Source organism: Balaenoptera musculus, chromosome 17 (genome assembly GCF_009873245.2).
Source record: "Balaenoptera musculus isolate JJ_BM4_2016_0621 chromosome 17, mBalMus1.pri.v3, whole genome shotgun sequence".
NCBI classification, from domain to species: Eukaryota; Metazoa; Chordata; class Mammalia; order Artiodactyla; family Balaenopteridae; genus Balaenoptera; species Balaenoptera musculus.
In genome coordinates, this window is record NC_045801.1 from 74,507,499 (window position 1) to 74,533,308 (window position 25,810).

The 25,810-nt window shown below is 38.4% G+C and overlaps 1 protein-coding gene across 1 annotated transcript in view; it reads left to right on the forward strand.

The window, feature by feature from the left end:
* The window catches only part of TOX (thymocyte selection associated high mobility group box), a 294,840-nt gene that overhangs the window by 233,047 nt on the left and 35,983 nt on the right, over positions 1–25,810 (forward strand). Inside the window, exon 4 of the mRNA XM_036829797.1 lies at positions 15,762–16,043. Within this exon, the coding sequence (XP_036685692.1) occupies positions 15,762–16,043 (282 nt within the window). The remainder of the gene's footprint in view (positions 1–15,761; positions 16,044–25,810) is intronic.

The window sequence follows — 25,810 nt, forward strand, 5'->3', positions numbered from 1 at the left end:
CTAGGGGATGTAACAGAAATAGAAGTCAAGCTCTGTCAGGGAGGTTCAGGACCTGGCAAGGACACTGAGGACATTCAGAGGTTGGGGGTCCTCCCTCCTTCTGTGGCTTTCTGTCTTCGATGTTTGATCTTTGGTTCATCCCTGGGAGAGCATACAAAAAAGTAATTAAATTAAAATTTTTTAACTTAAAATGATCTTTAGCCAGTATAAATTTTAGCCATGATGTTTAAAACTTTCAATGATGTTTTCCTCTATCACATCAAATCCCTTGTGTAATAAGGGTCCGGATTCATGGAAGAGGCTACAATGAGGGAGAGACCCCAGTTTGAGGGAGGAGGACGGTCAGGTGTTATGGAAGGTCACGTGGACATGAGTGCTTGCTTTCCGAGGTGGTTTTAGACTTCCCCAAGGATGGTAATTCTAGAGAGTGCTGTGTCTGGGCTTTTGGCAAATATTTAATGAATTATGCTCCAGAGTTCTTGCTTTCTTGTAATAGTTTTATGATGACTATCCTAACTAAACTATAACTATTCCATTTTAGTGCATTGTAAAGAAGTCTGAGCGCTATTTGTTCATATTGTCTTTTGGAAGGAAAGTAGAATGTTAAATTCAAAAACAATTTTTTTGGAACTTCAGAGTTGAAATCAAGTTATTCTGACCAAATATTAGGATAAAAATACATTTTCATAAAAATCTTTAATCTTTCTTTCGAACTACATATGTATTTCCCAGATTTCCCCTCTTCTGACGTTAAATATCAGTCTTCAAAATCAGAAATCTGATAGCAAAAAGTGTTAAAGTGTATTTAAAATACGTTTTTAAATAATAAATAGATCACACGAGGAGATCACATAGAAATGATTTAATTTGGGCAACAAATAATTTAGCTCTCTCTTGGAAATGCATTTAGGAAAATAATAAATAAAATTTCACTATTAAATTTACCCACGAATTTGTCTGGGTGTATACATTTACATATTAATTGAATCCCTGGCAAAAATATGTAATCAAATTGGGGACTTCAATAATATCAACATTTACATTCTTCTCCTAGCCTCTTAGAGTGCATTATTCCTAAGAAAAATGGAAGTGCTTAGCCTTCCTGGCCTGATTAATCATGCAGGGCTGGATGGAGTACCAAGAGCAAGGCTCAGAAGTTTTTCTTTAGATGCTGAGGACGGTGTGTGTTTGATAGTGTGTATAAAAGGGACCGAGAGTAAGCACTTGTCACAGCCTAAGCCAGCGGGGTCTCCTCATAGCCCTGGGAAAAGCACTCAACAGCAAAGGGTGTCAAATTCTGACAGACAGGGGTAAACGGAAGGGCTTCAGAGATTCCTCACGTTCTCTTGTTCCTGCTGCAACTGGCAAAATTCCAGGCCTCGCCCACAAAGCCCACAGAAGGCAGCAGCTGGTGGAGCCGCATTAGCAAATAAGGCCTCGGGGCTCCCCATGTTCCAGGCACTGTTCACCAACTGCTGTTCACTCAAACAGCTGGATCAGAGCGGAGAAAGCCGAGACATCGTTAGAGCTTTATGTGTACGACTGTTTTGATACGGATTGTCTGCTAGAGGCAGCGATAATGATAGCTTTCAAGGTTCACATGTTGGACTGGGAAGGATGCTGATATCTGAAAGAAGAAAACAGACTCTGAAGGATTGTGAAACACACAATTTTAAATACTGAAACGCAGGCCTTCATTTGTTCTGGTGCCGTTCAAGGGTGAGATTTTAACGCCCTTTTGTCATGAATACAACTAATATTGTTTTAAGGATTTTTCTTTTCTTTTGGTATTAGTTATACCAAAGTGTTACTCATTTTTTAAAATAATCTGAGATGAACAACTTGGGTATTTTTTTCTTTTCCTTTTCAAAGAGAATCCAAGAAAAATAACATGAGAACACGTGTTGAAATATGTATCAAATAGCGTGCCTGAAGTTTCCCACTCAAGCTGTATCCTCAACCTGGCACTCTTATGCTGTAGGTATGGGCCAGGGGAGAAAGGAACATGGTATTAGCATCAAGCCATGGATTACAAGGCAGGTCATGAGGGAGACACATGATATCTGCTTTGGTTTCCTAATTGGTTTTAACTGAGCTTTTGCTTTCCATTAATTGGAAGAAGGTTTTGAAGGAACTCAGTGGAGTTCATCATAATCTTCATCATCATAATCTTCCTCCATTACTTTAATTGACATTTGTTAGCTCCCATAATTAAAGAACAATATTGGTCCTCAGTAACAATCTGTAAAATTTAAGGAAACAGTTCCAGTTTTCAAAAAAGTGAAATCTAGCATCCATTTTCAATGGATTGAGTTTCCCCAATGGGGAGATAAATATTAAGAGCCATTCAAAATTAAAATACCAACGACATGCAGGACTTTTAGCCAAGAAAAAACAAAGTTCACTGGGCTTGAAATAAATAAAATGAGAAATTCACACACAGGTTAGAAAGTACCTTGAGACATTTGAGTCCTGAGAATTTAGCAAATGTAGTTTCCCAAAGATCAAGGATTTGTGGTATTATTTATGTGAAGCCAGAGTCATCAATCCTAAATGTACCTGAGCATGTATTCAGGGGAACTCAAGAAAATATGTGTTGAGTGTCTACTATGTGCCAAGGTCTGTGCTAGATACTAGGGCTAAAATGGTAAATGAAGTAGATTCTATCCCTGCTTTTTTGAGTTTATAATCTATTAGGGTGTATCAGTCAAGATTAGTTCCACTACATATAACAGGAAACTCAAAACCACTGAAAAAAGATTGACATTTTCTTCCCTTCCACATTAAATACTCCCACAGTAAGTAGGTTGTCCAGGGTCCAGTGTCTTCATGATAATCAGACACTCAAGCTTCTTTCCTGTGCCTCCAACATCCTAAGGGCACTGCCTCTTGGTCCAAGACATTTTCCTGAGTTCTAATCATCACACCCACATTTTTGCCAGCAGAAAAGAACAAAAGAAGGTGAACCCTTCCTTCAAGGAGATTTCTTGGAAGTACCTCCCAACACTTTCATTTATATTTCAGTATCCAAAACATGGTCACATGGCCATACAGAGCTGCAAAGGAAGGAGGCAGTGCCCTCTGTTAGCCAGCTTTCCGGCTAGACAGCCAACTACCGGAAGCCTGTCCCTCCAGACAAAAGTAAATGAGTGTTAGAGGGTACAGCTTGAGGTTTCTGCCACAAATGGAAACAGACATTATTCATATTTTCTTTTCATCTTGGGACTAATGCTAGATGAAGTTCACAGGAAAAAATAAAGATCATCAAACTGGTTAAAGTCAGTTTATACTTGTAGTGTTTATTTCTTCATTTATATACTGACTAGGCAGGTATGTTTTGAATACTTGGAATACCTAATGTAACTAAAAGAGATCTCAGGAAGGATTGAAAAATGCATTAGTCATGTACAAATCAAGATTACTGTGTAGGAGTACATGTTTAAGAAATTTAAAGGTAGTGTCCCACAAAGAAAGTACAAACAGAATGCTTCGGCAGTTCATAATAAGAAGGTTCTTAAAGCTTTGTAGATGAGCTGACTTTTGAACTTCCCTTCAAAATATTGGGTTGCCCAAAAGGTTCATTGATTTTCTTCCATAAGGTGGCTGTCATAGCACTTAGTTGTCTTTAACTTCATTCAAAACAATTTTGTTAGATCATATATGACAGCTGTCATATCAGCATGCATTTAAAAAAAGACTTATCAAAATTGGTGAATTTTTGTGTAGCCATTTTAATATTGAAGATGGAAGAAAACATTTTTGGGATATTATGCTTTATTATTTCTTTTTTTAAAAACTTTTAATTTTCTTTTTTTTTTTTTTTGGCTGCGTTGGGTCTTAGTTGCAGCACGCGGGGTGGTTTTTTTTTATAGTATTTTTTTTTTTTGAAATCTAAGGCCTATGTGAATTTTATTTATTTATTATTATTTTTTTCTTGGCTGTGTTGGGTCTTTTTTTCTGTGCGAGGGCTTTCTCTACTTGTGGCGAGCGGGGGCCACTCTTCATCACGGTGCGTGGGCCTCTCACGGTCGCGGCCTCTCTTGTTGCGGAGCACAGGCTACAGATGCGTAGGCTCAGCAGTTGTGGCTCACGGGCCTAGTTGCTCCATGGCATGTGGGATCCTCCCAGACCAGGGCTCGAACCCATGTCCCCTGCATTGGCAGGCAGATTCCTAACCACTGCGCCACCAGGGAAGCCCGCGGGGTGGTCTTCATTGAGACATGTGGGTTCTCTCTCTCTAGTTGTGGCATGAGGGCTCTCTCATTGAGGTGCAGGCTCAGTAGTTGTGGTGCGCAGGCTTAGTTGCCCTGCGGCACATGGGATCTTAGTTCCCCGACCAGGGGTCGAACCTGTGTCCCCTGCTTTGGAAGGAGGATTCTTTACCACTGACCACCAGGGAAGTCCCTCTGCTTTATTATTTCAAGAAAGGTTAAAACGCAACCGAAATGCAAAAAAAGATTTGTGCAGTTTACAGAGAAGGTGCTGTGACTGATTGAACGTATCAAAAGTGGTTTCCAAAGTTTCATGCTGGAGATTTCTTGCTGGACGATGCTCCACGGTCAGGTAGACCAGTTGAAGTAGATAGCGATCAAATCGAGACATTAATTGAGAACAATCAACGTTGTAACACGTGAGAGATAGCCGACATACTCAAAATATCCAAATCAAGCATTGAAAATCATTTGCACCAGCTTGGTTATGTTATTCCCTTTGATGTTCAGGTTCCACATAACTTAAGCGAAAAAAAAACCTTCTTGACCATATTTCCGCATGAGATTCTCTACTTAAATGTAATGAAAACGTTCTGTTTTTAAAACAAATTGTGATTGGTGATGAAAAGTAGATACTGTACAGTAATGTGAAATGGAAGAGATAGTGGGCTAAGTGACATGAACCACCACCAACTACACCGAAAACTGGTCTTCATCCAAGGATGGTGATGTTGTGTATATCGTGGGATTGCAAGGGAGTCCTTTATTATGAGCTCCTTCTGGAAAACCAAATGATTAATTCCAACAAATACTGCTCCCAATTAGACCAACTGAAAGCAGCACTCGACAAAAGCATCCAGAATTAGTCAACAAAAAACTCATTATCTTCCATCAGGATAACGCAAGACCACGTGTTTCTTAGATGACCAGACAAAAACTGTTACAGCTTGGCTGAGAAGTTCTGATTCATCCTCCTTATTCATCAGACACTGCATCTTCGGATTTCCATTTATTTAGGTCTTTACAAAATTCTTTTAATGGAAAAACTTTCAGTTCCCTGGAAGACTGTAAAAGGCACCTGGGGAGGACCTTCAAGATGGCAGAGGAGTGGGACATGGAGATCATCCTCCTCCCCACAAATACATCAAAAATACATCTACATGTGCAACAACTCCTATAGAACACCTACTGGACACTGGCAGGAGACCTCAGACTTCCCATGTAGCTGACAGGGTCTTGGTGCGCCAGCTGGGTGTCAGGCCTGAGCCTCTGAGGTGGGAGAGCCGAGTTCAGGACATTGGTCCACCAGAGACCTCCCAGCCCCATATAATATCAATCGGCAGGAGCTCTCTCAGAGATCTCTGTCTCAACGCTAAGGCCCAGCTCCACTCAACGACCAGCTAGCTCCAGTGCTGGACACCCTATGCCAAACAACTAGCAAGACAGGAACACAACGCCACCCATTAGCAGACAGGCTGCCTAAAATCATATTGAGTTCACAGATACCCCAAAACACACCACCGGACGCAGTCCTGCCACCAGAAAGACAAGATCCAACCTCATCCACCAGAACACAGGCACTAGTCCCCTCCACCAGGAAGCGTACACAACCCACTGAACCAACCTTAGCCACTAGGGGCAGACACCAAAAACAACGGGAACTACAAACCTGCAGCCTGTGAAACAGAGACCCCAAACACAGTAAGTTAAGCAAAAGGAGAAGACAGAGAAATACACAGCAGATAAAGGAGCAAGGTAAAAACGCACCAGACCAAACAAATGAAGAGGAAATAGGCAGTCTACCTGAAAAAGAATTCAGAGTAATGATAGTAAAGATGATCCAAAATCTTGGAAATAAAATGGAGAAAATACAAGGAACGATTAACAAGGACCTAGAAGAACTAAAGAGCAAACAAACAATGATGAACAACGCAATAAATGAAATTAAAAATTCTCTAGAAGGAATCAATAGCAGAATAACTGAGGAGAAGAACGAATAAGTGACTTGGAAGATAAAATAGTGGAAATAACTACTTCAGAGCAGAATAAAGAAAAAAGAATGAAAAGAATTGAGAACAGTCTCAGAGACATCCGGGACAACATGAAATGCAACAACATTCGAATTATATAGGTCCCAGAAGAAGAAGAGAAAAAGAAAGGGTCTGAGAAAATATTTAAAGGGATTATAGTTGAAAACTTCCCTAACATGGGAAAGGAAATAGTCAATCAAGTCCAGGAAGCATAGAGAGTCCCATACAGGGTAAATCCAAGGAGAAACATGCCAAGACACATATTAATCAAACTATCAAAAATTAAATACAAAGAAAAAATATTAAAAGCAGCAAAGGAAAAGCAACAAATAACATACAAGGGAATCCCCATAAGGTTAACAGCTGATCTTTCAGCAGAAACTCTGCAAGCCAGAAGGGAGCGGCAAGACATATTTAAAGTGATGAAAGGGAAAAACCTACAACCAAGATTACTCTACCCAGCAAGGATCTCATTCAGATTTGACGGAGAAATTAAAACCTTTACAGACAAGCAAAAGCTAAGAGAATTCAGCACCACCAAACCAGCTTTACAACAAATGCTAAAGGAACTTCTCTAGGCAGGAAACACAAGAGAAGGAAAAGACCTACAATAACAAACCCAAAACAATTAAGAAAATGGTAACAGGGACATACGTATCGATAATTACCTTAAATGTAAATGGATTAAATGTGCCAACCAAAAGACGTAGACTGGCTGAATGGATACAAAAACAAGACCCATATATACACTGTCTACAAGAGACCCACTTGAGACCTAGGGACACATACAGACTGAAAGTGAGGGGATGGAAAAAGATATTCCATGCAAATGGAAATCAAAAGAAAGCTGGAGTAGCAATTCTCATATCAGACACAATAGACTTTAAAATAAAGACTATTACAGGAGACAAAGAAGGACGCTACATAATGATCAAGGGATCAATCCAAGGAGACATAACAATTGTAAATATTTATGCACCCAACATAGGAGCACCTCAATACATAAGGCAAATACTAACAGCCATAAAAGGGGAAATCGACAGTAACACAATCATAGTAGGGGACTTTAACACCCCACTTTCACCAAGGGACAGATCATCCAAAATGAAAATAAATAAGGAGGGGCTTCCCTGGTGGCACAGTGGTTAAGAAGGGAATTCGGTTCGAGCCCTGGTCCGGGAAGATCCCACGTGCCACGGAGCACCTAAGCCCATGTGCCCAACTACTGAGCCTGCGTTCTAGAGCCCACAAGCCACAACTGCTGAGCCCACAAGCCACAATTACTGAAGCCTGTGCACCTAGAGCCCGTGCTCTGCAACAAGAGAAGCCACTGCAATGAGAAGCCTGTGCACCGCAACGAAGAGTAGCCCCCACTTGCTGCAACTAGAGAAGAGCTCGTGCACAGCAATGAAGACCCAACACAGCCAAAAATAAATAAAATAAATAAATTTAAAAAAAAATAAGGAAACACAAGCTTTAAATGACACATTAAACAAGATGAACTTAATTGATATTTATAGGACATTCCATCCAAAAACAACAGAATACACTTTCTTCTCAAGTGCTCATGGAACATTCTCCAGGATAGATCATATCTTGGGTTACAAATCAAGCCTTGGTAAATTTAAGAAAATTGAAATTGTATCAAGTATCTTTTCCTACCACAATGCAATGAGACTAGATATCGATTACAGGAAAAAAAACTGTAAAAAATACAAACACATGGAGGCTAAACAATACACTACTAAATAACCAAGAGATCACTGAAGAAATCAAAGAGGAAATCAAAACATACCTAGAAACAAATGACAATGAAAACACAACGACCCAAAACCTATGGGATGCAGCAAAAGCTGTTCTAAGAGGGAAGTTTATAGCAATACTATCGTACCTCAAGAAACAAGAAAACTCTCAAATAAACAACATAACCTTACACCTAAAGCAGTTAGAGAAAGAAAAAACCCCAAAGTTAGCAGAAGGAGAGAAATCATAAAGATCAGATCAGAAATAAATGAAAAAGAAATGAAGGAAACAGTAGCAAACATCAATAAAACTAAAAGGTGGTTCTTTGAGAAGATAAACAATTGATAAACCATTAGCCAGACTCATCAAGAAAAAAAGGGAGAAGACTCAAATCAAAGGAATTAGAAATGAAAAAGGAGAAATAACAACTGATGCTGCAGAAATACAAAGGATCATGAGAGATTACTACAAGCAACTATATGCCAATAAAATGGACAACCTGGAAGAAATGGACAAATTCTTAGAAAAGTACAACCTTCTGAGACTGCACCAGGAAGACATAGAAAATATAAACAGATCGGTCACAAGCACTGAAACTGAAACTGGTTAAAAATCTTCCAACAAGCAAAAGCCCAGGACCAGATTGCTTCAGAGGCAAATTCTATCAAACATTTAGAGAAGAGCTAACACCTATCCTTCTCAAACTCTTCCAAAATGTAGCAGATGGAGGAACACTCCCAAACTCATTCTACGAGGCCACCATCACCCTGATACCAAAACCAGACAAAGATGTCACAAAGAAAGAAAACTACAGACCAATATCACTGATGAACATAGATGCAAAAATCCTCAACAAAATACTAGCAAACAGAATCCAGGAGCACATTAAAAGGATCATACACCATGATCAAGTGGGATTTATCCCAGGAATGCAAGGATTCTTCAGTCTACACAAATCAATCAAAGTGATACACCATATTAACAAATTGAAGGATAAAAACCATATGATAATCTCAATAGATGAAGAAAAAGCTTTTGACAAAGTTCAACACTCATTTATGATAAAGACTCTCCCGAAAGTAGGCATAGAGGGAACCTACCTCAACATAATAAAGGCCATATATGACAAACCCACAGCCAACATCTTTCTCAATGGTGAAAAACTGAAACCATTTCCTCTAAGATCAGGAACAAGACAGAGTTGCCCACTCTCACCACTATTATTCAACATGGTTTTGGAAGTTTTAGCCACAGCAATCAGAGGCGAAAAAGAAATAAAAGGAATCCAAATCAGAAAAGAAGAAGTAAAACTGTCACTATTTGCAGATGACATGATACTATACATAAAGAATCCTAAAGATGCTACCAGAAAATTACTAGAGCTAATCAATGAATTTGGTAAGTAGCAGGATACAAAATTAATGCACAGAAATCTCTTGCATTCCTATACACTAATGATGAAAAATCTGAGAGAGAAATTAAGGAAACACTCCCATTTACCGTTGCAACAAAAAGAATAAAATATCTAGGAATAAACCTACCTAAGGAGACAAAAGACCTGTATGCAGAAAACTATAAGACACTGATGAAAGAAATTAAAGATGATACAAATAGATGGAGAGATATACCATGTTCTTGGATTGGAAGAATCAACATTGTGAAAATGGCTCTACTACCCAAAGCAATCTACGGATTCAATGCAATCCCTATCAAACTACCAATGGCATTTTTCACAGAACCAGAACAAAAAATTTCACAATTTGTATGGAAACACAAAAGACCGCGAGTAGCCAAAGCAATCTTGAGAAAGAAAAACGGAGCTTTAGGAATCAGGCTCCCTGACTTCAGACTATACTACAAAGCTACAGTCATCAAGATGGTATGGTGCTGGCACAGAAACAAATAGAGATCAATGGAACAGGATAGAAAGCCCAGAGATAAACCCACGCACATATGGTCACCTTATCTTTGATAAAGGAGGCAAGAATATACAATGGAGAAAAGACAGTCTCTTCAGTAAGTGGTGCTGGGAAAAGTGGACAGCTACATGTGAAAGAATGAAATTCGAACATTCCCTAACACCATACACAAAGATAAACTCAAAATGGATTAAAGACCTAAATGTAAGGCCAGACACTATAAAACTCTTAGAGGAAAATATAGGCAGAACACTCTATGACATAAATCACAGCAAGATCCTTTTTGACATATCCTAGAGAAATTTCCTAGAGAAATGGAAATAAAAACAAAAATAAACAAATGGGACCTAATGAAACTTCAAAGCTTTTGCACAGCAAAGGAAACCATAAACAAGACAAAAAGACAACCCTCAGAATGGGAGAAAATATTTGCAAATGAAGCAACTGACAAAGGATTCATCTCCAGAATGTACAAGCAGCTCGTGCAGCTCAATATCAAAAAACAAACGACCCAAATCAAAAATGGGCAGAAGACCTAAATAGACATTTCTCCAAAGAAGATATACAGAATGCCAACAAACACATGAAAGGATGCTCAACATCACTAATCATTAGAGAATGCAAATCAAAACTGCAATGAGGTATCACACCAGTCAGAATGGCCATCATCAAAAAATCTACAAACAATAAATGCTGGAGAGGGTGTGGAGAAAAGGGAACCCTCTTGCTGGTGGGAATGTAAATTGACACAGCCACTATGGAGAACAGTGTGGAGGTTCCTTAAAAAACTAAAGATATAACTACCATATGACCCAGCAATCCCACTACTGGGCATATACCCTGAGAAAACCATAATTCAAAAAGAGTCATGTACCACAATGTTCATTGCAGCACTACTTACAATAGCCAGGACATGGAAGCAACCTAAGTGTCCATCGACAGATGAATGGATAAAGGAGATGTGGCACATATATACAATGGAATATTACTCAGCCATAAAAGGAAATGAAATTGAGTTATTTGTAGTGAGGTGGATGGACCTAGAGTCTGTCATACAGAGTGAAATAAGTCAGAAAGAGAAAAACAAATGCCATATTCTAACACATATATATGGAATCTAAAAAAAAAAAAAAAAAAGGTTCTGAATAACATAGGGGCAGGACAGGAATAAAGACACAGATGTAGAGAATGGACTTGAGGACACGGGGAGGGGGAAGGGTAAGCTGAGACGAAGTGAGAGAGTGGCATGGACATATATACACTACCAAATGTAAAATAGATAGCTCGTGGGAAGCAGCTGCATAGCACAGGGAGATCAGCTCGGTGCTTTGTAACCACCTAGAGGGGTGGGATAGGGAGGGTGGGAGGGAGATGCAAGAAGGAGGGGATATGGGGATATATGTATATGTATAGCTGATTCACTTTGTTATATGGCAGCAACTAACACAACAATGTAAAGCAATTATACTCTAATAAAGATGTTAAAAAAAAAAAAAGGCACCTGGAACAGTTCTTTGCTCAAAAAGATAAAATGTTTTGGGATGATGGAATTATGAAGTTGCCTGGAAAATGGCAGACGGTAGTGGAATTAAAGGGTGAATACGTTGTTCAATAAAGTTCTTAGCGAAAATGAAAAATGTGTCTTTTATTTTTACTTAAAAACCGTAGGCACTTTTTGGGCAACCCAGTATATTCAGGGTTTGGATATGTGAATATGGTAATGGCATCGTGGAATTGTGAAAAGAACACAAATATGTAAAATAAGCTTATTTCTACTTTAATCTTTGTTGGTAGAGAGATCTGAGACCATTTATCCTCTACCATTCTCAATAAACTTGTACAAAACAGCCATTTCTATAGGGCTACCTCAAAGGGGAATTATGAGGCCCAGTAGGTAAAAGTTCTGTGCAAACCACAAATCACTGAGCAAAGTTTTTTTTTTTCACTGTTTTTCAAAAGTTCAAACAGCAAATGCTCAGAAAGTGATTGCTGAAAGAGCAGCATAGACAAGGCACATGTTCAAGGGAGAGAGAGGCAAAGGAAAGCAATTAGTTGGGTTTGGTTGAACAATCAAGTGTGTGAAGGACACTTATAAGGAATAAAGTTCATTTGGAATCTTGAACGGCATGCTGAACAGTTTGGATTCAATTTGGTAGGCAGATATCACCTGGAAGGTTTTGATTCTGGCTCATAATTTTACAGTACTCTTCGGGGTGGATGTGAAGATATTCTTTTTAGTTAAGTAACTATTGCAAGTGAGGAAGTAATGAAGGCCTGAAAATGCGTGAATGGTGTGGGAGTGAGAGGAAGGGAAGATGGAAGGGGTATTGTAGAGCACACTCAGTGGAACTCACAAGAGTTTGATAGAAAAGGAATGAACCCAAAATTACTAGAACATTTTGAGTAGAAGTGACGGGGAGGATGAAGGTATCATCGAAAGAAATTGGACACAGAGTATGAAACAGTTTTGAGAAAGAAGACCTTGTTCGGTTTTCCAGCAGGGGTGATGTCCAAGTAGTGACATCTAGTAGAGTTAGACCTGGAGTTTGGGCCAGAATTGTACGTTTTCATGTAGAACGTTCCCCATTCACAAAATCATGATGCATCTTAGCTGGATGAAGAAATGTGACTCAAAAACAGAATGTTAGGGAATCATTTAGGGGTGGAAAGTTGTAAGAAGAATAAAAGTCAATGAAGGAGCTGGGAGGAATCAGAACAGCAGTTGAGATTAAGCATGACTTAAGTGAATTATTCACGGTAAATTGAGAATACCGGAGAGTAACAGGAAATAATATTTTGCAAGTTGAAGTTTCGTATTTCACATTAAGACCTGTAGTTAGTCACTATCTTCCTAGAAGGAAACCAGTAATCAGAACATTTGCTTACCTTCATGAGCTGACTAATTATTCTTAGTTTTCAGTAATCAGAGTCCCTCCAGTTTAATTTGCCCCATATTATACATTAGGCAGTGATAAATAGTAAACTGACTTCTATCAAAGCAAGGTGAAATGGAAAAACTCCTCCTAATTCAGAAATGTCACCAGGGGTGTTAAGATCTATTTCTAAGTGCATCTGAGGCCTAAAGAGATGAGTTTGCCCTCTGATTTGTGCTTGCCACCCTCCGCAAAGGAAAATTCTTCTTTGATTCAGTGTTAAAGCTGCCGTCTGCTGGCCTGACACCACTGGTGACACCATATTTTGGACTAATGATCAGTGTGTTGAAGAAGTGGTGCCCTGTTGAGTGCTGTGTGGTCGCAACCCAGATTGATTCCCTACTGCCTCCCACCACGCCCACCTCCTTCTACTAGTAAAACAAAGGTGGAGATAGAATTTTAGTTCTCAGAGACCTACCCACCACACTAATTAGCATGAGAAACCAATAAAAAAGATTACAAAATGGAGGAAGAGATAGGTGCTCTGAAGTGAAATTTGTAGTCGTAAATGTGGAAATTCTGTGTGTAAGTCAGTTTAGAGATCACCTTCTGCAGTGTCACGTGAAAACCACAATACGTCTGAAAGAGTGAGAAGTGGACTCCAGATAGGTTACAACTGTTCAGGCTTGTAACTTGGGATTTACGTGACAGAGAAATAAAGATATTAGCTACATACGTTTGGAAAGATAATCTAAAGTATGATTTTGTTAGTAAACGTTTTTAATTTGCAGGGCTCTAAAAATGTGTCTTCTCCAAACAGATACGTTTGAATACGCATGTGAGTGCTTTATTTGGTGCAGGGTTGGAAGAGGGAGCTGCCCTGTATAGGACAGTGCCCTTTATGGGCACCCATTACTCTGTGCCCACAGTGAGAGACCAGTTCTACGTGCTAAGGGTCTAAGGAAGAACACAGTAGGACCTCAGGGCCTTAGAGTACGGGCCTGAAAGAGACTCAGCGGCACAACTTTATGGATAACTGTGAAAGCTAGTATTATTTCACAGGGAAGGTCAGATTATGAAAGTTATAGGAACAGTTAAGCAGGAACAAAAACTATTTTAGTAAATGTGAGTGGAGGCAACATGAACGGACTAGATAAAAACCATGGATTGGGGTAGACAATATTGGATGGGTGTTTTTGACTGTCTTTAATTAACTATAACTCTCTCTTTGGGATATGTAGAATATTGCCTCAGCTGCTTAATACAGTAGGAAGTATCAAAGACTGGAATTGAGAGATGTAGGTTTTAACTCCAGCTGTGTGGTTTGGGGAAGTCACTTAAGATCTCTGGGTTTTAGTCATTTATTTATATATTTATTCAACAGACATTCAAAGCCCCTCAGTCTCCTCTTCTGTAGATTGAGAACGTGTCACTAGGGCCTCTGCAGCGCTAACATATATCACTGAATAGTGAGTGATACCTGCTTAATGAGGGGTTTCATAAAAAGGAGAGCTATGAGCTACTTTTGAAGGATTGGAGGAACACGGTTTAAATTATGGGAAAAAGGTTGATTTAAACCAGGAAATCAACGGGTACAAAGCCACAGAGCCAGACTAACCCTTCACCTAGGAGAGCCAGAGTCTAGGATTCCTAGAACCGAGTCTGAAGATGAAGCAGTAGCAAGACTTGGAAAGGTCAAAAGGTGTTGACTAATAAGATGCCTCATGGTGGAGACAGTAAACCTAATACAGGGAACACAGGCAGACACGTCTTCAGTCACCACTCCAGTTTCAGGGAGGTCTAACTAGGTTGGTAAAATGACTAGAGAGCATTGGTAGAAAATGATTTTATTACCAAAAGAAAAGAAAGCCTATGACTAAGTTACTTAATTGACCTTTTCGTTATTTCCATGTCATGGTAACATTTGCAGATGGGGTAGTTACTAAGCATTCTGACACTATATGGGTTTTTTTTTTTTTTTAATGAAAGAGAAAGGTAACATTAGTTTTACTTTTTCCATTCCCAAATGTAACATTAACATATATCTCTTCACTGCCCTCCTTTTTTCCATTTGTTTCTTTTTTTCTCTCTCTTGTTTTATAAACCCTCTACCTGCATGAACTCCCCAATGCCCTTCAGAGTGAACAAACCTGAGCTGCTTCTGTAAGCACCACAAAACAGTCCCCATTATTTTAAGTTTGAAAATGCCAGAGAAACATTAAGTGAAACCCACCACACTCTTCTTACAACACATTTGACCTCTAGGTACGTTAAGAACTTCATCCTCCAATGCTTTTAATTCTAATTCTTGCAGAGATGAAATTCACTGCTTGAATTGTAAGAGTGAGTCTCATTAAGGCTAAAAAGCAGTGACCCAGATAGCATAATGAATTAATATGGTGACCTTGCAACTTCAGAGCTTTACTTTCAAATCGGACTGTGTAGTCAAATCATTTCAATAGTCAGTTAATCAGTTGGTTAATACCAGCCTGTAAATGTTCTGAGTCGGAAGTTCGTAGATCACTTGGCCAGTACTAGCCTATATAGAAGTAAACTGAGAACCATAGTATGCTTAACTTTCAACACCTTTTTTAAATGATGAGAATCAAAGAAATAGAGTTTCATGAATTACTGTGAATGCTGTAATCACTAATAATTATATAATATTGACACTCTAATAAGCATCAATATTTTGAAACTTACACCATAAATAGCTGTTAATGGTATATGTTTGCATTTCATTGCAGTATGAAGAAGGACTGTAAATATAATCAACCAGGTCTTGAGTAATGAAATGTGATGTTGACTGAATTCTCAAATTCAGGGTGATATATACTGTTAGGATTATCCTACTCTGAGGGAGGGGGTGGAAATGTGTATAGTTTAGCAGGACATCCTAACGGATTTTTAAAGCCTAGGGAATTTTTAAAAATTTTTCCAGAAACAGGTTTGTGAAAAATTATTCCTCTGCATTTTTTCTTACAGATGCAAGATATACGGAGCCCAGAAGGAAGCCAGTATAGCTCCCGTCCTCCGATGGCGGCCATGAGACCGAGGGGTCAGCCTGCAGAGCTCAGGCAGCAACCAGCCATGATGCAGCACGGCCAGCTGACCACCATCAACCAGTCACAGCTCAGTGCGCAGCTTGGATTGAACATGGGGGGAAGCAGTGTCCCCCACAGCTCGCCGTCTCCTCCCGGAAGCAAGTCTGCAACTCCTTCACCGTCCAGCTCAGTGCATGAGGACGAAGGCGATGATACCTCTAAGGTATGACTAGGTTATTTTGGGGACCAATAGGAAAGGCTTGCTGCCTAAAAAAAACTATTGACTGGCACTTCCCTTGACCTATGGTGGATGCAAGTTATATCGTCCAAATGAGAAACGTTGGTGGGGGACCGAATGGATTAAATCACCTGCTTGTCCAATTGCATTTTTAAGTTCCTAACAAATCCTCTCAGTGCAAATGTATTAAGCATAAAAGTAGGTTGCACCCACACAGTATAGGGTCTGCATAGTGAGTAAGGGAAAATAAATAACCTTGTAGGACTCAGTGTCCAAAATCAAGCTTAATTCACCACTCATTCAAAAATATCTTTCAATTTAACCACTTTATTTTAAGAAGGCAACATCCCAGGGATATAATGATGGCCCTGTGTGTGTGTGTGTGTGTGTGTGTGTGTGTGTGTGTGTGTGTGTTATGGTTAGAGGAATCCTTTGAGATCATCTTATCCAAACATTTCGTATTTAGGGGACTTCCCTGGTGGTGCAGTGGTTAAGAATCCGCCTGCCAATGCAGGGGACATGGGTTCGAGCCCTGGTCTGGGAAGATCCCGCATGCCGCGGAGCAACTAAGCCCATGCACTACAACTACTGAGCCTGTGCTCTAGAGCCCGCGAGCCACAACTGTTGAGCCCACGTGCCTAGAGCCCATGCTCTGCAACAAAAAGAAGCCACAGCAATGAGAAGCCCGCGCACCGCAACAAAGAGTAGCCCCCGCTCGCCTCAACTAGAGAAAGCCCACGCACAGCAACAAAGACCCAACACAGCCAAAAAATAAATTAATTAATTTATTTGTTTAAAAAAAAATTTCATATTTAGGATGAAGAAAAGAAGGGCCAGAGATATTAAATGACTCCCTTCCAGAAGAAGGAGCCTAGGTGTTTCATTACCTAGCTCTTGTTAACCCCAGGCCAGTATGGTTGTCTGTCTGTCTATCTGCATCACCTTAAGTTATCTGTATAAAAAGATGGGTCTTAATTGTCCTTATTTTGGAAAATTAGCTACAAAAGGTAGTTAGTTCTTTAAAGTATTCAAGGCAGCCTTTTCAAATGACTGCACCATAACCAAGTACACTCAGTCAAGAGCATCGAAATCATCTTTTTATTGCCTTGGTTATCAGTCAGGCATCTTCCCAGTTTGTCCCAGTGAGAAGGACCCTTGCCTGGTCCCTGTGGAAAACACTGGCGGCCACATGCACATTTCATATTCCTCCTCTTTGTTTAATGTCACTAATGAACTGTCATTTGTGTCGGCCCTTTGTTTTCTTTTCACCTTGTGAGAATTTCGTTTTGGGGAAACAAATGGCAATACCGTGGGATTCTGATCTACATGGTTAACTTAACAATAGTCTTTTAACAATCCAGATAGTGACACATAGATTTATTTAGCCTGATGACAAAGGCAAGGCTGCTGTATTGACTATATTTTATTATTTTCAGTATTTTTGAAGCTCTGGCATGTAGGACCTTAATCCTGGAAACACTACCAGGGTAGCTAATTCCTAGAGATGGTGAATGACTCCCCTGGGAGCGCATCTTTGATAAACACACCAACCAATCCACAGCCCACACCCTAGTCATCTCCTTTATCAAACTCTCACACACCACGCCAGTACTCCCCGCCGAGTTTCCCCCCAGGGCTAGGTATGGACAACTAGGGACCACCTCTAGAGCCAAGCCCACTGAAACTGTTCAAACATTCCAGTCCTGAGCTTACTCAGTATACCTACCCTGCCTCGCCCCTTCCTTCCCACAAAAACCCCAGTAAAGGCTCTGGGCACGCTCTGCCCTCTCCCGTCTCTGCCTCCTGACAACCCTGCATGGCATGCCGGGCCTCCTGTTTCTAGGTTTGTGTGAGTGTAAACTTCATTCATTTCCATGTCTGCTGTCTCCCATCCCTGATGAAAACAAATCCCAGGTACATTTCAGGACAGCTGCACAGCTAGATGTCAGCGCCCCTCTACCTGCACAGTATCTCCCTGTCAGTGAGCCAGCCTCTCAAGAAGGAACGTAAAAAGGAGGGAGGAGACTAATTGATATTACATAAATAATGTATTGGGCTAGTAAAAGCCTGACCTTTGGCTGATCTCTTAGAGGGCAAAATAAATTTTTAAGAAAATCTATATTATTCTAACGGTGTCTCCGGCTAATGAGCACCTGGATGTAAATGTGAACACCAAGAATCTGTTTGTGGCCAGTGATTTAGGTATCAAATTATGCGTGGATAATTCAAGTTAAATTTCTAAACACAGATGTTACGTACTATGTTGCAAGGGGAAAAATTAATGTTCTACTCATAGTAAAGATCAATTTGTACATCTGGATTATATCTTTATCAATATTCATTGCTAACATTTCAGGAAATTAATGCAAAATTAGCATCTTCTGACAGTAAATTTTATGCAGGATTATTCTTACTTACAATAGCATTTTCCACACTCTTCAATTTATACGAGTAGCAGACTGAGTAGAAACCAGAAATTCATAGAATTAATATTGACAGGTTCTGCCATTTTCTACTGATGCATAAGGTCCATATCTTACAATTTTGCTGAGGTATGAATTTGTATGTTATGAGTTTCCAGGCTAGTGTGAAACTTTGCCAGTGAGTATCCTATCCAATCACTTAACATCCATATCTCAAAGTAATGTATAGCTTATTATTAATGATCACGTAAGCATTGTGTAGTGGAATTTATATTCCATAGTTGTATAGTCTTGAATAATCTATGTGTGAAGGCCTAGGGGTGGATTTCTCAAGAATGCCCTCATTAAAATGACTTTTTGTCTACACAAATATTCTCAAATTTATGTTGAGTTTAAGTGCATTTTCCATCTCGAAATTCATCCTCCCATTCCAGCTGTATGCACTGTCCTTCACCTTCTCTCCAGTACAAAATTCTCCTGCCCATTTGTTCGACTTATGTTTATTAAATGGCTAAAAAAAGTCCTCTGATGAAAATGCTCAGGCATTCTTCATCACAGCTAATGATTAAACCGGAATTTTCCTTTATGTATGAGCAGGATTTATGTGGAATGTTGTACTGCAACAGCTCCAGTTAAATGTGAAGTAGCGTTAAGTCAAAAGGATCATTTAAATCATTTCTAATGAGATCTAAAAAAAGAATATTTAGTCTCACACCTAAAAAAGAATATTTAGTCTCACACCTGAAAAAGAAGGCTTTAAACCTTCCCTCTTAATACTTTGTGCTCTCTTAAGCAATTGCATATTAATTCCAGTTTATCTAATTGAACAAGTAAATGAAATAACTTTGTTTTGACAGAGAGAAATATTGTAAATACATCAGTAAAATAAATTATCACCTTATAAACACTCCTTATGGTTCTGATTGCTATGGAGCTGTGTTGACAGCCTGAAGTCATAAACTAGACATACAGTCAAACATCAAAGAAATATAAACTCGGGTAGCTTGTGGTTCTAAGCCTGTAATCCAATATGTGTAATATAACAGACACTTTAAGACACTTAAAGTATCTGGCATTACAACTGTATTTTTAGCACAGTTTTCCCTTTAAGGAAATTATGGGCTAAGAATCACAAGATATATTTTTCCATCCTTTTACTTTCAGCTTCTCTGCTAAAAGTCTTCTTAAGTTTTATATGTCTCTTGTCAGTGGTATATAGTTAAATTTTTACTTTCAAATGAAACTGACTTCATTTACATTCATATAAATACTAAAAAATTTGGGTTTATTTCTCATTTCAGTATTGATATGTTGCTTTCTATTTGTCCCACATGTGTCTGTTTCTTTTTCTCTTTCTTACCTTCCTTAAGATTGTTCTTACTTTTCTCATTCCAAAATTTCCCATTTTAAGACTGGAAATTTTATAATCTTTCTCTTTATTTAGTAACTACTCCTAACACACAAATGTGTGAAAGTCTAACATTGATCAATATCTTTACCCTTCTTAAATTACTTTAACTCCAAACACCCTCCTTTCAATTTATACTGGAGCAGTTATTGCTGTTGTTTATCTTAATTATAATTTAAATTATAACTTATCTTAAATTTAAATTAAGTGTAATTTTATGAACTCCATGAAATACTATTTTTATTGTCTTTATAGTCTTTTTTCTTTAGATTTATTCACATGTAAAGTTTGTCATCTGACGTCATTTTCCCTATGCCTTTAAAATTTTCTCTTGTGAGGATCTATTGGGAACATGATTACCTTAAAAAGTACTTCCACTAGGAGAAGAATTTTAGATTGACAGTGATTCTCTGTTACCATTTTGAAGATGATATATTACTCCATTGAATCCTGATTTTCATTATTGCTTTTGAGAATTCTGCTGCCTCACTGTATTTCCTTTGAAAGTAATCTGCCTCTATTCTCTGACTAGTTTTAAGATCGTCTCTTGCCTTCGGTGTCTTGCAGCATCATTGTGTAGTATGTGCGTTCCTTTAAATTTATCCCAAATTTAAATATTTCTGTTTTTCATCAGTTCTGGGTATTTTCCAGAAATTTCCTCTACCCTATTCTTGCTCCTTTCTCATTCTGTAATTCTGATAAGATAAATGCTAGACATTCTCATCCTATCCTCCATGACTCTTTTCTTTCATATTTTCTGTTTCCTTCTTGCTCTGTATTACATTCTGATTAATTTATTTATATCAATTTCCCAGTTTGTAATTCAATTCAATTTTCAACTATATCAAATCTGAAATTAAAGCTAATATATTGAGGTTTTAGTTACTGCTGGCTCTTGGTTTTACTGCCTTGTTTCATTTTGCTTTCTTGCTTTTGGAATAGCAGCTGATATTCGTTAGAACTTGATGAGAATTCTCTTGGACCTGGTTGGAAAGTGGACTCCTCTAAGGATGATTTGTGTTTGCTTCTGCCAAGCGTCCCAAGCGTCTTGGACCATTACGATCTAGAACCGCTTTGGGCTTAAAGTTTTTCAGACCACTCGAGTAGTATGCATTCAGGGTATAAATCCTTACAAAAGCTGGCTTCTGTTTGTGAATTATCACAAAAGATATTCTTCCCCTCTCATTCAGAATCGTCCTTGCAGGTCTCGGGAGGGAACATGCAAGGGAAATCATTTTATTTCACCCTGCACTGAAAGTCTAATTCTTTTGTGTCCTGACTTTTAATAGGAAGCCTCCCATTAAACATCCCACTGTTTTTGGTCAGCCGTGGGCTTTGTCTTCTATCTGCTGTGACTTTGATTCAATTTCACCAGGTTCAGCAGCTGTCTTCAAGATGAAAGCTGGCTCCAGTACTCTGCTTACTTCTCCGGGTTCCTGCTTTTGCTTACTTTTTTTTGCTTTTAAGAGTTTCTTAGAATTTGCTAGTTCATCACTGCATGTACATTACCATACTGGACAGAAAGAGAAGGGATTTTTTTTTCTCAAAAAAAATAGGGTGTCACTAGAGCAACAATTAAACAAGCCTTTAGAAAAGTACTTGTTATTTACCACCATTCTGAAGGCTAGGAGATTCCTGGAATAAAATTAAAATGATAAGCAGACAGGTTTCTATAAACATGAAATGAAATCAAGCAATGTTGGTACCAAATGTCTGGTCACACTGTCTAACGTTAGGACAGAATATTTAAAATTGGGATTTTAAAGTCTGGTATTTTCCACATTGAACTGTATTTATTACACAGTTGTTAAACACTTCACATGATATAATATGCATGATACATTTAAGAATTTCTTAAAAGTATCCCAGCAACTAATATGTACTTGTTTATCAAAACTAAAGTATCCCATTGGTTAAGGCTGAACTTAGCAAAGCAGTTCTGGGGAAAGTAGTAAAAGTCAGTCGAGCAGCCAGTTAGTACTCGATTCCAAATAATGGTTCCTAAGACCCATTTAAGTAATTAAATTATACTAGGATATAGTATTTTCGAGGTGTATATGTTCTTAGATGATTCATACTCTGGATAATTGAGCGTACTGGATTAAGTCATGGAATAAAACTCACGTGAGGCTACACGTAGGCACCTGGCACTTTATTCACTGGGACCGTATATTGATAGCTTGTGCATTCTGTGTAAGGCAGGAGAAACCCTCAATCAGAAATAATAAGAAGTAAACATATTACCCTAGACAGGCAAATTTAGAAAAGAGCAAATGAATCTAACAAAATTAATAAACATAACTAACAGGTGTATATAATTACAATCAAATCTTTTCTTCACTTTAAAGTGATTTTTCTGGACAGTAGCCCAAATTTCTTACCTTATATAAGGCCACTGAGTATTTTTGCTAAAACGAAACTCAGTTATCTTTGGCAGAATCAAGGATCCTTAAAAATGAATTTGTTTTACAAACTGTGATACCGATACAATGCCCTGCACTTGTGAATCATCTCAAGAGTATAACATTTTATATATGGTTTTCTGTAATTGATGTTTTGAGTCATTGAGTGTACTGTTATCATTAATGATAATAATAAACCCGATTGTAAAATGAAAGAGGTATTACAGCCTTGCTGATTTCACAGTAACTAGATGACTTACTTTCCATGCTTATTTGAATTTATTCTCATAAGGGGATTTTAGATGGCATAGTTTAGAAAGAAAAGAGAGAATGAATTTAAGTAGCAGAATTTTTCACTTACAGAAACAGTACCATCACAAAAAGTGCTGTGATATGCCCTGTTACTATGGTGAAGATTTTATAATATTTACTTTACATGATAAGAGTTATAAGTGGAGTTCTGTGTTGTTTGTTCAGCCTATTATGCAGATGGTGCTTGATTAAAATCTATTTTAAACTACAGCGATCACTGCAAGTTAGTGTGCATTAAACAGCTTTCCCAGCTCCATTAAAGGCTTTGGGACCGTGGCAGTTTATTTTTAATATGCTTATAGACGTTTCTAACTTCCCCAGGGACATTTCAATATCAGTGATTCTCTTTCCTTGAGACTCTTAACTCCAGTACTCTGTATTCTTAAGAAGTGTTCTCTAAGTAGCACCATTAACACATTGCTTTTTTAAAGTGAAAAATTATTGTTTTCTTGTGATTAATAAGTTAAATACATCACTATAATTAAGCAATAAGACATGCCAGGAGGTGGATTACCGGAAGCCTAAGGACACCCCCTAGGGATTTGGGAAATAAATCTATGTCTACACGCAAGTTACATGAAGCACATGTATCTGTGTAAAGCTTATGTGAGAGTAGTATCTGTATGTATTTGTGTATGTATTTGTTTATTCATGAGTGCTTAAATTGAATATGAAATAAGCCTGTGGGTGATCAAGATTACAGTTAAAGCCTCAAACCAGACATGTTCTTAGTTGCTATGATTTTCATACAACTTTTATACGTGTCTCAAATGTCCTTTTCCTTGTCATTCTAAGCCTCCGCCCACTGCTGTATAATACAGGGGTGGAAGTGTGTGATGATCCCCTGCATGTAAGACTCCGAACTGATGCTGTGAGGATGGAAAGGTTAACGGAACCTCGTCCTTACTCTCAGTGTGCTCGTCGTCGTGGGGAGTTTATATTTTTGCATTATGTGGCTCCTTCTGCATTGTAAAGATTATGACGTTGGAATTAAATTTAACTCTTCAGTCTTAGACCCTAGGAACTCTAGAAATGTTATACACTGAAACAATGTCCAGTACACAATGCTGTACAGTCCTGTATGGTAGCCACAAGTCCTATATGACTGTGTACATTTAAATTTGACTAATTAAAATTAAATAAATAAAAAATTCAGTTCCTCGGTTGCTCCGGCACAACATACTCCATAGCCACATGTGGCTACTGGCTACCCTTTCAAACAGTGCAGAGAACATTTCCATCTTTCCAGAAAATTCCATAAGATAGTGCTGCTCTAGACTGCAGAAGTCAGGGTCTCTTAGAAAATTAGGACATAAAATTATAAGCTTTCATTCATCTAAGTAAGAATTCAGGATCCAGACAACACTCAAAATTAAGATCCAGGCACGGGTTACAAACCCATTCAGCTAATTTTCTCACCACAGTCGTATTTATCATCACTGTGTTCATTCCAAACAGTTGATGGTCAGAAAGGCCAGGTGTCTTTCAAGATACAATCCATTCCTGGCGTGTAAGCGGATCCAAATTATAGCCACATTTCTTTCTTTAGGGAGGCTTTGTATATGAGATATGATCATGTGGTTTTCAAATATGTGATGAAACTACCGCCAGATAGTAGGCCTGACAAATTCCCAGTTCATTATACGGACTCTAAAATAGCAGCTCATTTCTGTACCTTCCCAAACACAGGCAAAATGCAAGATAAAAAATGAGACCCTCACACATCAGGAGGCAACGCCCAGTGTTCACGTGGCAGACAGCCTTCACTTCACAGAGCACTGCCCACCTGCATGGGTGCATTAGACATCAGACCACAGCAAGGAATTTGTATCCCGTTATTGCATCCTAAAAGCAAAGACATTGTACATATCCAGTAAGTCGTTATACAAGGAACACTGAGCAGTATAACAATGATTCCCTTCAAAGCACATTTTATTTTTAAAAACTCTTTCACACATAATTTTTATTTTCATTGTTTCCTCTTAACATCAGCTTTTGGTGAAAGGGCATTATCTTAAACCATAGTTCAGTTCTGTGAGGGCAGTTTTACAAGTGGTCAGAATATTATGATCCAAGAATATAGGAACAAGCCAGGAAAATAGGGGAAGCCTCCAGAAAACCAACCAAATTGATTGGCTGCATGGAATTGTTTAGAGATTCCTACAGGGTTGCTATACGTGGCCTCAAAACAGTAATTTGTGGTTTTCATACACTTGATACTTCGAGCTTCTCACTGGCAGTAACAGATTCTCCTCCTTCTGCAGAGAATCCCTAGAAAGAAGGGCCACGTTGTCCAGCAGGAGGGTAACTGGCCTTTCTGTTATCATAGGGCATCACACATCCAGTAGATTGCACCATGTTGTCCAGTATCAATTTAAAAAGAAAGGAAGCATAAAGATCAGCAGTTCAAACACAATTTTGGACAATGGAATCGGGAAACTATTTAAATTATTTGGGAAAATCTTTTAATAAAAGTATTCACAGTGAATCATAGGAAATTTATCTCTACAACTGACATTTGATTATTTTCTACAAAGGTAGATATAATCTGCAATCATGGAGATTTTAATGTTTCAGATCACTAATTTTTCAATTAAAATTTCAAAGAAGTCCAGGTAAATATTCCCTATGGAGAACCATTCATTTCCCTACACTTTGTTCCCTTTGTCTAAATATTCCCAATCCTTGATGAAATATGACTTCCAATGTAATGATCCCTTCATTTTTAATATTCTTCATTGTGGTCTTTCTTGAGTCCTTTTTATTTTTCTTTTTGATATTTTATTATTTTGAATATAGGAATAGTTATGTTTAGAAAATTTGGAAATTATAAAAAAAATAAAGAAGATAAAGATGTCAAATAGCAATTGTTTCTGTGCATTCAGAATTCAGAAGAAAAGAACTTGACACTCATCCACCCACAAATGGTAATGGAAACCCTGTGTCTTAAGACATTCCTAAGTACAAACTCACAAGAGAAGACAGTCTACAGCAAAAAAAAAAAAAGAAAAAAAAAACATCAGGAACACTACCATTTAATGGCCAGGTGGAGGAGGATAGGCCTAAAAATGATTCTGGAAACAGTGAGGACACCGAGGTAGGCATAAAACCCAGAGATTGTGATGTCATGGAGCCCTTGGAAGAGACAGGACACCCCCAGTGAGAAATCAAGTCAGGGGAAGAGTAAAAACTCCACGGGATTTATCA